The sequence below is a fragment of the Lepidothrix coronata genome, unplaced genomic scaffold (assembly GCF_001604755.1).
Source record: "Lepidothrix coronata isolate B3197 unplaced genomic scaffold, Lepidothrix_coronata-1.0 Scaffold35, whole genome shotgun sequence".
In the NCBI taxonomy this organism is placed as follows: domain Eukaryota; kingdom Metazoa; phylum Chordata; class Aves; order Passeriformes; family Pipridae; genus Lepidothrix; species Lepidothrix coronata.
The window spans coordinates 5,814,965-5,826,288 of NW_016690215.1; the positions used below are offsets into that span (position 1 = coordinate 5,814,965).

An 11,324-nucleotide genomic window follows, 5' to 3' on the forward strand; every position below is an offset into this window, starting at 1 on the left:
ACAAAACAGAAACTTTTTTTTTGCAAACAATGAGACACCCAAATCCGAGTTGGTATCCAGCACCACATGAAAATGCCCTAAATTTATTTCTCTTTTACTAGATTAAATTATAGTGGCTTTGCAAGATGGAGTGTTGTTGGGAAATTTGTTATTTCCTTCAAAAGAAAACAAACCATCTATGTTTCTTCTATGCAGTTTACTTTTCTCTCTTTATCATCTAGTTCTTCTTGTAGTATGCTGTAAAACTATGCATGGTTTCTAAACAACCCTTTGAATTTCTTTTGGTGGTGGCTACTCTTCTCTTCAGTTGCTGTCCCCCAGCTCCAGCACTGTTACCACCTGCCACTTCCGCACCGCATAGCTGTTGGGTGGTGTACCATGATCTGCTCATGGTCTGAATTTGTACAAATGGTTTTCTGAAGTATGAGCACGAGGGGGTGTCTTCTTTAAAACTTTGGGTCTTCTGATGCTTGAATGAATGGTTATCTGGGGCCAATAGGTGCTAGTAATCACTGGACACAGGAGTTCAAAAGGTTGCGGATGCAAATGAGGGCCCACGTGTGTCTAACGCTGATGGTGACTGAGGGCAGGCTTGCAACAGCTACCTGGGAATGCAGTATGTGCCCCTTCTGACAGAGGAGATGGCCTCTAAATGCCACTGCAAATGTGCTGACTTCCAGTATGTTGAGGTTTTTTTCTCCTATTAGCAGGATAAGTTTCCACTGGAGAATAGCTGGTGCTGTGTGACTTAGCTAGAACAATTCCTTCCTGCATCCCTGTAATTGATTTCTGATCTGTGTGTCTGCTTTGTTTCAAAATTAACCTCGTGTGCCTGAGTGGGAGACACTGATTTTGAATGTATTCATTTGCAGTCCCATCCACCAGAGGACGAAGATACAGATGTCATGTTAGGGCAGAGGCCGAAAAATCCAATACATAATATCCCTTCTACACTGGATAAACAAACCAATTGGAGTAAAGCACTACCTCTCCCAACTCCAGAGGAGAAAATGAAACAAGATGCCCAAGTGATTTCTTCTTGCATTATCCCCATCAATGTCACTGGTACAAATCTCTTCTATTTCTTTTTGTATTTATTGCATGGTTCAAGGGAGGTCAAGTACTTATTTTGTTTAATTTATTTGAAGTCACGGGATTGTGCAGTCTGGGGGCAAAGACCCTAGCTTGAGGATTTAGTTTCTAGAAGACAGTGGGCTAATTTCATCCCTTATGCGTGACTGCTGGAGTCGCTGAAGCCGCATCTAGGATTAATTTGGCCCATATTTTCAGAGCCATGTTATATAGTGTAACATAACCCTGGGTTCTCTGCATAAACAATGTACTTTTGTTGTGTATATAACCTACAGTCTGTATTTACAAAGACCTCAAATAACTTTTTGAATGTAGCTGACTGAAATAATGCAGAACACCACCAAAATTAATCATATGATTATCATGTGTAGCAGGAGAAGAGAAACTAGAGAATGTAGGCTACTATTTGCAGTGCTTTAAATATGCGAGGCATGAATGTGTAGCATGCAAACCATCGCTCTGAGATCTCTTTACATGCAGCTATGCTGAAGGTATAGTAATGGCATTTTCTTTTATTTCTATAACATTTGGATACAATTGACTAGATTTACTTGAAGGAGAACTTGTTTATAGAAGCATCAGGTATACCACTTATTAAATGTGATAGATGACTTATTTCCAGAATCAAAAATCAGAATGTTTTCTCTTTCTCTTTTTCTCTTTCTCTCATTCCAGAGGGCTATGGTAAACATAAAGTTGATCTGAGTTTTCCTCAATAATATTTCCAAGTACCAAGTTTTGATTAACGTAAGAGCATAAAGTGGACTGACTTCCACAGTTATAGACTTCAATATAAACAATTAGAAAAAAAGCAGGGACCTTTCAGCTAGCCTTCATTCCCCAGAGAAAATATTTGTATTTAATTCTATTTTCCCAGTAACTGGGAGGTTGGGCTAAGGTCACAACCCTCACATCCCATTGTTCTTTCCCGTGTCTATCAGCAGTGCACCAGCCTCCCCGCAAGACAGGCTGTAGGATTCACCATGGTGCTGGGGAGGGCTGTATGCCCATAGTCCAACTTCAGCCCCCAGCCAAGGGGCTCTGGGCTTTTGGACTTGCAGCACATCTGTCTTACAGCACCATGGTGACCAGTCCCCATCTGCTCTACTGTCAGCTGCATGAATCCTCCCGGTGACAGCAACACAGCCTTGGTTCTCCTCTGCCCCAACAGTGGAGCTGACACTGCAGTGCCACCAGCTCTGCTTGCCTGGGGAGATGGCAGCCAGGAGTGGGTGTCCCTGTCACTGGGATGGTGCTTCTGGCCAGTCAGGGCCCGAGTGGAGGACAGGCAGCTGGCAGGCAGAACTGCCTGCATAGACATTGCTGGCTGGAGGTTGGGACCCGGCTGGTCAAGGTTGCAGGTTGGGCACTGCTACTGCAAATCCCCATGGAAAGTCATAGATAATGTGGCATATTTCCATGAGGTAAAGCTGGTGTTAAAATGATGCTCTTTCTAGATTCAGTATAGGACCCTAAAGGGTGTAGGTTTTCTAAGAAGGCTAATGTCACCTTATGCAGTCAGAGGAGAGTTAGGTCTGGGACCAATGTTAACTTTTCCAGTAATAGCCATTTTTGCCTAGACTCCACCTGCCATACATTGGAACCAAATTTCCACTGATCAGTTTTACAGATCAAGAATGGTATGTAATCTTCTGGATGTTTATGTGTATCATTCTCATTAGCACTAATGGGAATAATTTGTATGCGTCACGGGGAGGATATATCCTCTTCCACTTTCCTCTCGGAGATGACCCCCGTGCATCTGGCGCACAGAGCATGTTCGGCTAATTCACAGTTGCTGGAAAACCAGCAATGATGCTGATTGATTTTTTGTTTCAAAGAGTTTGCTTTCAGTTCTCTGTTTTTGTTTTTTAAGCTTCTCCCAACCCTGAGAAATGTTCACTTTTTTGAAAATGATTGTTGTTGGAGTTTATAGCACCTTTGTTCCATATTAAAGAAAGTTCTTCCTCTGCTTATTCCAGGGGCATTGGTGGTTACAGGACATCTGTCTGAAGCCTCTATTTCACTGTAGTAGATTTCAAGAAGAACTTTTACAAGAAAGTTACTTTTTAATGTTTTACATTGTTACGTAATGTAATATGTATGTGTATGTCTGTGTATAATTATGTTTTTTATAATTATACGCTATTAAAATAGAGCTTCTTATCAGGATTTTTATTTTCCTTTTGTTTGGTTTAGTTTGTTTGTTTTTCTTAAGATTACAAACCACTGTACCAGCAATCCTTATGTTAGTGTCTTTATGGACCTGGCACATTTTTTCCAACCTGTCCCACGTCAACTTTAGAGAGCGTGAGTGAGTGTATGCTTGTGCAAAAAGCCAGCGCAGCTGGGCACTGGTCTTCTGGTTGGCCTCCTTTACACTCTATTTTGACAACACAGTGTAAAAAACAAAGTGAAAGATACTTTCCTGTGCTAATGCCATGGAAACATAAAGAAAATAGGGGATTCTCACCTATTCTATGCACATTAGTTTATCTGGTCGTAAACAAATGTGCTCGTGAACTTGGGCTTCTAAATCTAAACTGAGGATCTTGATTGCATGACCTGATTCCCTGAGTGGACTCCCACTATGTGCTGAGCACATGTGAAAATCAGCACACTTACTGATGTAAAGAAATAGCAGCTCCCCGTTAATGTCACTCTTGGCCTTGTGTCATTGTTACAGAAAATGCTCTCTAAACTTGCACGGTGACTTGGCCCCATTTTAGCTGTCTCCTTCCTTTTTGAAATGTTAGCCCCCTTGGCATATTGGTCTCCTAAGAAGCGCCCAATTACTGCAATATGGCATTATAACCTTAAAATGGCTTCTTATGCTTAGTTGCTTAAAGTAAGTCAGGCAATAGCTGAATAGATAATGCTTTGCAGACAAGTTACTGTCATTATCCCTATGACAGATGGATAAATAGCTATAAGAAAGATGCCCTGTTACCAAGAGCTCTCAACTCTATTTGCCTTCCTGATTTTCTTTTCTTTTCCTTTTCTTTTTCTTTTCATGCCTTCTGTTATTTTTGGCAGACCAGGCTGCTGAGGGGGAGCTGGAATTAGATGTAAAACTGTGATATACTGTGATATAATTTACATAAGAGCTACATAAGGGCTCCCTTATGTTTATTCACAGGCTTAATCCAAGCTCACATACCTCCACTGTGTTCCAGCCATGAAAATTTGTTTACTATTTCTAAAGGCTAATGAGACCTATTTATGGGTTGCAGGAGTTGGTTTTGACAGAGAGGCTAGTATACGCTGCTCTCTTGTTCATTCACAATCTGTACTACAGCGGAGACGAAAGTTGAGGAGGAGGAAAACCATCTCTGGCATCCCCAGAAGAGTGCAACAAGAAATAGGTGTAGTATAAATACAAATCTTCCGTAGATAGCTTTCTAACAAACTTAAATTGCAGGGATATGAGCTGGTAGCTAGCCTTCCAAAGAAACGAAACCTTTAAATTGTAAATGCTTCTGGAGTTTGGGAATGACATGTTTTGTTTTTTTGATTTACTACAGTAAGCAAAGCTATATTACTCCATATGGCCTTGAAGGACCGGGGGCCTTACTGAGTAATATAGATGTACGTGTTCAGCTCTTATTGTGTAAATGTTAATCAGTTCTTTTTTTTTTTCATTTTATTTCTGTTATGAACCCATAGTTATGTGCATAAAAAGTAACTAGATTAAGTGAAAGTTTTTTCTTGCGTGAGGGGAGCTTAAGGTAAAGAACTGACAGATGTTGCTCAGCAAAGTGGTGATGAGCTGTCACAACAGCTGGATAACTCAGATGAGCGGTTGGATATCTGCCTTAGAAACAGCTGCTGGTACCCTACGGGAGCTTTGCTAAACCTTTATTTTATTTATCAGACTCCTCGATTCCTTCTTTTTATTCTTTATTACCAAGAATATTTGCCTGAAATCTATCTACTTACCTCACTTTTTGTAACAGGTAAATTAGGAGCAACTCTGTTGAGGGTGAATTCTGTGTAAAATTGTTATTAACCCAAAATGAAACTAACAGGATTGTTATTTCTTAATGTTCATGTACACCTGAAGATGGCTCTGGTATCTTGGTCCGTTGCCATGAAACTTCATTGGAAGGAAAAGGAATGTATTTATCATAGGGAATAAGGAACTAGAGAACCTATGAAAGAAAGATCCTGTTGCCTTGCAAATATTCTTAGTAGTAAAGAAGTAGATAATGGAAGTTCTGAACAGACAGGTAGTCAAAATAGAATTATTTTTAGAAGCTCATGGAGTGTTTTGTCCAGCAGCCACTCCTGAAAACTGTCTTTAACTAGTTGAAATAGAGTGACAAAAACTGAAAACCTAGTATTTATCTTAATATTTACCACAGTAAGCTCAGCTCCACAAGAGATCACATTGCAGAAATAGGAGAACAGAGATCACATTGCAGGACTAGGAGAATTTCCCTACCTCACTGGCATGAGGTCTGCCTTATATAGATTTATAGCCAACTTAAATTTTGTCCAACGCTCAGCAAGATTAAAAAAATAAAGAATACAGCAGATAATGCTTCTTGGGTTGCTCCGCGCGTTGTCTCATGGCAGGAAATGTGCAACTCTCTCCCACTCACCCAGCTTTCCGTGTGTCCTAGATTCAGACGAGTCACCAGTGGCAAGAGAGCGCAATGTGATTGTGCACACAAACCCAGACTTCTCTGGCTCCAGCAACAGGAGGTCGGGGACCCGGGACTCGGAGTGCCAGACGGAAGAAATCCTAATAGCTGCTCCCTCACGGCGACGGATCCGTGCCCAGAGGGGGCAGAGCGTTGTTGCCTCCCTCTCCCACTCTGCTGGCAACATCTTGGTGCTGGCAGACAATGGGGATGCCGTCTTCGCTGCCGCTGTAAGCAACCGCATCCGCTCACGGAGCCTTCCTCGCGAGGGAGCCCGGGCCAGTGAGGGCCATCAGGATGCCACTACCAAGAGTGGAGGCTATGAAGCAGAGCACTTCCTAGCTGGTCAGGAGAGGATCCCAAAAAAAGGAAAGGAGGTCTTGATCAAGCAGGGTTCACAGGAACGCCAGCCCATTGGTTTAACTTGTCCTCAGCACCTGCACAGCCCCGAACACAGCATCGGCGAGAGAGGGAGATCACGGCTGTCGAGGATGGTCGATTCAGGCAGCTGTGAGATTTCGTCCAACTCAGACACTTTCGGGAGCCCAATTCACTCCATCTCCACAGCAGGAGTCCTGCTCAGCAGCCACATGGACCAGAAAGATGACCACCAGTCCTCCAGTGGCAACTGGAGTGGGAGCAGCTCAACATGTCCCTCCCAGACATCTGAAACCATTCCTCCTGCTGCCTCTCCTCCGCTAACAGGCTCTTCGCACTGTGACTCTGAGCTGTCGCTCAACACTGCTCCCAATGCCAACGAGGACTCCAGTGTCTTCACAGAGCAGTTTGGTGACCATGCAGACAAGGTCAGGGGCCACAGGGCGAGCTCCTTCACCTCCACTGTGGCAGATTTACTGGATGACCCCAACAACAGCAACACGAGTGACAGTGAGTGGAACTACCTGCACCATCACCACGACGCCTCCTGTCGCCAGGACTTCAGTCCTGAGCGTCCAAAGGCAGACAGCCTGGGATGCCCCAGCTTCACCAGCATGGCCACCTATGACAGCTTCCTCGAAAAGACCCCCTCTGACAAGGCAGACACTAGCTCACACTTTTCTGTGGATACTGAAGGATACTATACCTCCATGCACTTTGACTGCGGTCTCAAGGGTAATAAAAGCTATATTTGCAACTATGCAGCCCCAGGCTCCGAGATTGGCCAGACCGGGAGCGTGACTTCCAGCCTGGCTGACTGCACCTGGCAGGAGTGCATGAGCCACAGGAGGCAGGGACGGCAGAGCTTCTCACTGAAGAAACCAAAGGCAAAGCCAGCCCCACCAAAACGCAGCTCGTCTTTGAGAAAATCAGAGGGCAGCACCGACCTTCCTGACAAGAAAGAACCAAAGATCGGTGGCGGACAGCATGTCTCTCACACTGCCAGGGAGATGAAGCTGCCCCTTGAATTTTCAAACACACCTTCCCGAGTGGAAGGCCCCAACCTGCCAGCCAAGCAGGAGCTTCCCTGGGCAAACCAGGGTGATGGCGGGTTAAAAGACACTGCGTTTGACACCGCCGATATCCCCTCCTTTAAAGATGAAGGTGCTGAACAACCTCACTATGCAGACCTCTGGCTTCTGAACGACTTGAAATCCAGCGATCCTTACAGGTCCTTGTCCAATTCAAGCACCGCTACGGGTACTACAGTCATAGAGTGCATCAAGTCACCAGAGAGCTCTGAATCCCAGACATCTCAGTCTGGGTCACGAGCTACTACCCCATCCCTCCCCTCTGTTGATAATGAGTTTAAGCTGGCCTCTCCCGAGAAGCTGGCGGGGTTAGCCTCACCTTCCAGTGGGTACTCCAGCCAGTCGGAGACGCCCACCTCTTCTTTTCCAACAGCTTTCTTTTCGGGACCCTTGTCTCCAGGGGGGAGCAAGAGGAAGCCAAAAGTACCAGAGAGGAAGTCATCACTGCAGCAGCCACTCTCAAAAGACAGCACTGCCTCGGTGAGCAAAGACCTTGAACTTCCAATTATACCTCCTACTCACCTTGACCTAAGTGCTCTTCACAATGTCTTGAGTAAGCCCTTCGCTCACAGGCACCAGCTGCATACCTTCAGCCACAGCAAGCAGAGCGCAGTCGGGGAAGCCCTGCAGCCCAGCCCTCCCTCCGCCCTCGCCATCACACCCTCCGTTCTCAAGTCTGTCCACCTCCGGGCAGTCAACAAGCCTGAAGGAGTGAAACATAAAGGCAGTACCCCAGACCTGCTGTGCATACAGGAGACTGCCTTGACACCAACCGATGTTTCTCCAGGCAAAATGAGGCCGCTCTTAGCTAAGAAACCAGTAGCACGCCAGTACTCTACAGATGAGGCCGTAATGCTGTACATTGACACTTCCCCGGCAGAAGCAGGCCCTGGAAAGCCGCCTTTAGAGAAAAGCTCCTCTTTTGGCGGGCAGAATAGCTCTGAGCAGGAAGCTGTAACTTCAGCAAGCGTGAGTCTGGTTGAAATTGAACCTGAAAAGGACCAAATGCACCTGGTTGCTGAATGCTTACCAGAAAGGTCTCTGAATCAGACGTGTGCCATCTCCGTGGATGGGTTTCAGAAGGGCTCAGCTGTCCCCACAGGTGACGACGAAGCAAAGAAACCCATCCAGGGACCAGAAATAGTGTGCGACCTTCAGCAAGTGCAGGCTCATCAAGAGCTCTCCACAGGCAGTGAGGGGAGGCTGGAAGCTGGGCCCGTGGGTGAAAGCCCAGCTCATGATGAGGGACCAACCATCAGCTATCAGTTTAAGCACCAACCCGATGTAAGCCACCATGTGCCTGGGAATATCGGCTATGAAGCAGAGATGGCAGCAGTTAATTCACTTGGTGAAGTGGGTTGCAAGCAGGAAAATGGTATCGCATCAGGTATCCCAACCAAAAGTGCCTCTGATGACAGCAGGGCAGACGAGACAGTGGGCAGCACAGACGAGCCTTCACTGAAAGGTCAGTTGTGAACTCTTTCTGGATCATGCAACTTTGGATGTGACCAGTAGTGGAGTCAGAGCAGGCTGAAGTTGCACATCAGCTTATCTCTGTGGGTTTAAGCACAGAGCCCTCCAAGTCTTTTAGCTGGCCAGCCAACCCAAAGATATTTACACCTTTTCAATGTATTCAGACCTTTTTGATATTTATTGCCTTCCTTGTGCTGCATTTCAGCTGAAAAGAGAAAAGGAAGGAGCATTGGCCCTGGGTACAGAGGAGCCTTAGTATCACAGCTGTGCAGTAAATGGGAGATCCCATGTTCAGTGCCTCGCAGTGCCCCTTTTATGGGCTCCAATATGCAACATTCACCATGTTTAGATTAGAGTGTAAGGTCTGTATGGTGGTATCAGCCACTGGGCTGTGAATAGAGCTGGTGCCTTGCACTGGCAGTGCTGTTGCAAAGTGCAGTGGGGTCTGACTCATAGCATGGCTTCTTTCCTTGTTTAAGAGTCTTCTCCAAGCGATGAGTCCATCATGTCTCCACTGAGCGAGGAGTCACAGGCTGATGCTGAGGATGTCTTTGTGTCTCCAAACAAACCCCGCACTACCGAGGATCTGTTTGCAGTCATTCACAGGTGACTTAACCTTGCAGCAACAGAAATGGTAACATTCATCCCTGCACAGTTGCCCACTAACAATAGTTACAGGTTATTCCATGCTTAAGTTTTGTCCTGAAACTGCCTTCTTTAGTTAACTCATTTTAGTTTTCTAAAAGGCAGCTTTTAAAAGATGGTTTATTATGGTGTGCAGTGTAGTCTGGGTACCTTAATGGCATACTTCACAGTATATACTTCACAGATGACAACATCAGGCCATTCTATCTAACAAACATACATGTCTTCAAAGAAAAGAACCAACAGTGGTTCCTGCCTTCTGTCCACCAGTTCACCAGCTCTATTCTGGTGTGTGAGTTGTTGAAGCAAGAATGATGAGAAGGCATCTCTTCAATTTTAGAGTATTTTGTAGTCAGCTGAAATTTGTGACCACAACTGAAATTAAAGATTTCTGATATTACATAGGTTATGCTGAGTCTTATTATTACCTAAGACTCTGTAGGCATTGTTGTCTTGACACAGAGCTGGCTGTGCATACACTGTTTTGGAAGAGCTGGGTAATGTTGAGAGGGCTCTGTGGCTCAGTGTCTCATCCATTACACAAGAGCTACCACAGCTTAAAGTGCCATCAGTCACTGCTAGCCTTGGGTATTTGACAGAAGGATTATGAGAACTCTAGCTAATATGAAAGAGCACTCAATCTGTAAAACTCCAGACCAGCCCTAAGTTTTATACTACAAAGATAACATATGAAAGAGTTTTCCTTTGTGTTTTTACAGATCGAAAAGGAAAGTTCTTGGGAGAAAGGATTCTGGAGACCTTTCTGTAAGAAACAGATTGAGAGCTTCATCTGGGACCAGCAGCCAGCCTCTCACTAGCAGCACGCTGCCCACCAGCAACATGCCATCAGCCGGCAGCATGGGCACTCCCATTAGCAGTCAGAGGTCACCTGGGCTCATTTACAGGAATGCCAAAAAGTCCAACACATCTAATGAGGAGTTTAAACTACTGCTACTTAAAAAGGGCAGTCGATCTGATTCCAGCTACAGGATGTCTGCCACAGAAATTCTGAAAAGTCCTATTTTGCCCAAGTCTCCCGGAGAGCTGATGGCAGATGCCCTTCAAAGCATGGAAGAGTCTCCTCCTGTGACAAGCCCTGACACATTGTCCCCGCTCTCCCCCTGCTCCCCCAGGGTTAACACGGAAGGATTCTCCTCCAAGAACTTTCCCATGTCGGCGTCGTCGAGAGTGGGGCGGTCGCGGGCGCCTCCAGCAGCGAGCAGCAGCCGGTACAGCGTGCGCTGCAGGCTGTACAACACACCCATGCAGGCCATCTCAGAAGGAGAAACGGAGAACTCAGATGGCAGCCCCCACGACGATCGGTCTTCTCAGAGCTCAACATAGGCTGTGTGGGTGCCAGGCTGCCAACACCACCTGGGCTCTGTAAGGATGTCAACATAAGAGGCCAATGCTGTAGCAATTCAAAAAAAAGAAAAAAGAAAAAAAGAAGAAAAAGAAGAAAAAGAAAAAAAATTGCAGGGCAGTATCGATGCTCAGATGTGTTTGCGTTCAAAAGACGCTGGGGAAATGAGGACTACAGCTGTAGCTATTTATTACATTACATTTTCTAAAAGGAGGAAGATATGCTATGTCTGTTCTGTTTTCTTTTGACTTCATTTGGTTTATCACACTCTCATTTCCATTATCACTGTAGATTTCAAGGGTATACACTTTCCATAGAGTTAAAGGTGACCTTGGGTATTTTTTTTATCCCAGAAGCTGCCCATCAGATACAAATCCCTCACTGTAGTGCTTCCCTAGGGAGAAAAAAAAAAAAAGAAAATGCTCTTGAGAATTGGTATTTTTCTACACTAAAATGAGCTGAAACAAAATTTAGAAGAAACTAACAAAACATATGTAAATATCATATTTTTGATAAAAATTTGTAAATAGAATTATCAAAAAGTGGACGTGGCAAACAATTTACTGCGTAACAACTTTGTTTATAGAAGACAAAAGAATTCAAATGTAATAACTGTATTCTGTGAATACCATTTTC

The 11,324-nt window shown here is 45.0% G+C and overlaps 1 protein-coding gene across 4 annotated transcripts in view; it reads left to right on the forward strand.

The window, feature by feature from the left end:
• Positions 1 to 11,115, forward strand: part of NHS (NHS actin remodeling regulator) — a 258,685-nt gene extending 247,570 nt beyond the window's left edge. For all 4 annotated transcript variants that reach the window (XM_017812313.1, XM_017812315.1, XM_017812317.1 and 1 more), the window contains exons 4-8: positions 873 to 1,065; positions 4,326 to 4,457; positions 5,718 to 8,672; positions 9,160 to 9,286; positions 10,045 to 11,115. In XM_017812313.1, coding sequence (XP_017667802.1) covers positions 873 to 1,065; positions 4,326 to 4,457; positions 5,718 to 8,672; positions 9,160 to 9,286; positions 10,045 to 10,669 — 4,032 coding nt within the window. In that variant the 3' untranslated portion in view covers positions 10,670 to 11,115. The remainder of the gene's footprint in view (positions 1 to 872; positions 1,066 to 4,325; positions 4,458 to 5,717; positions 8,673 to 9,159; positions 9,287 to 10,044) is intronic.
• Positions 11,116 to 11,324: the final 209 nt, after the last annotated feature.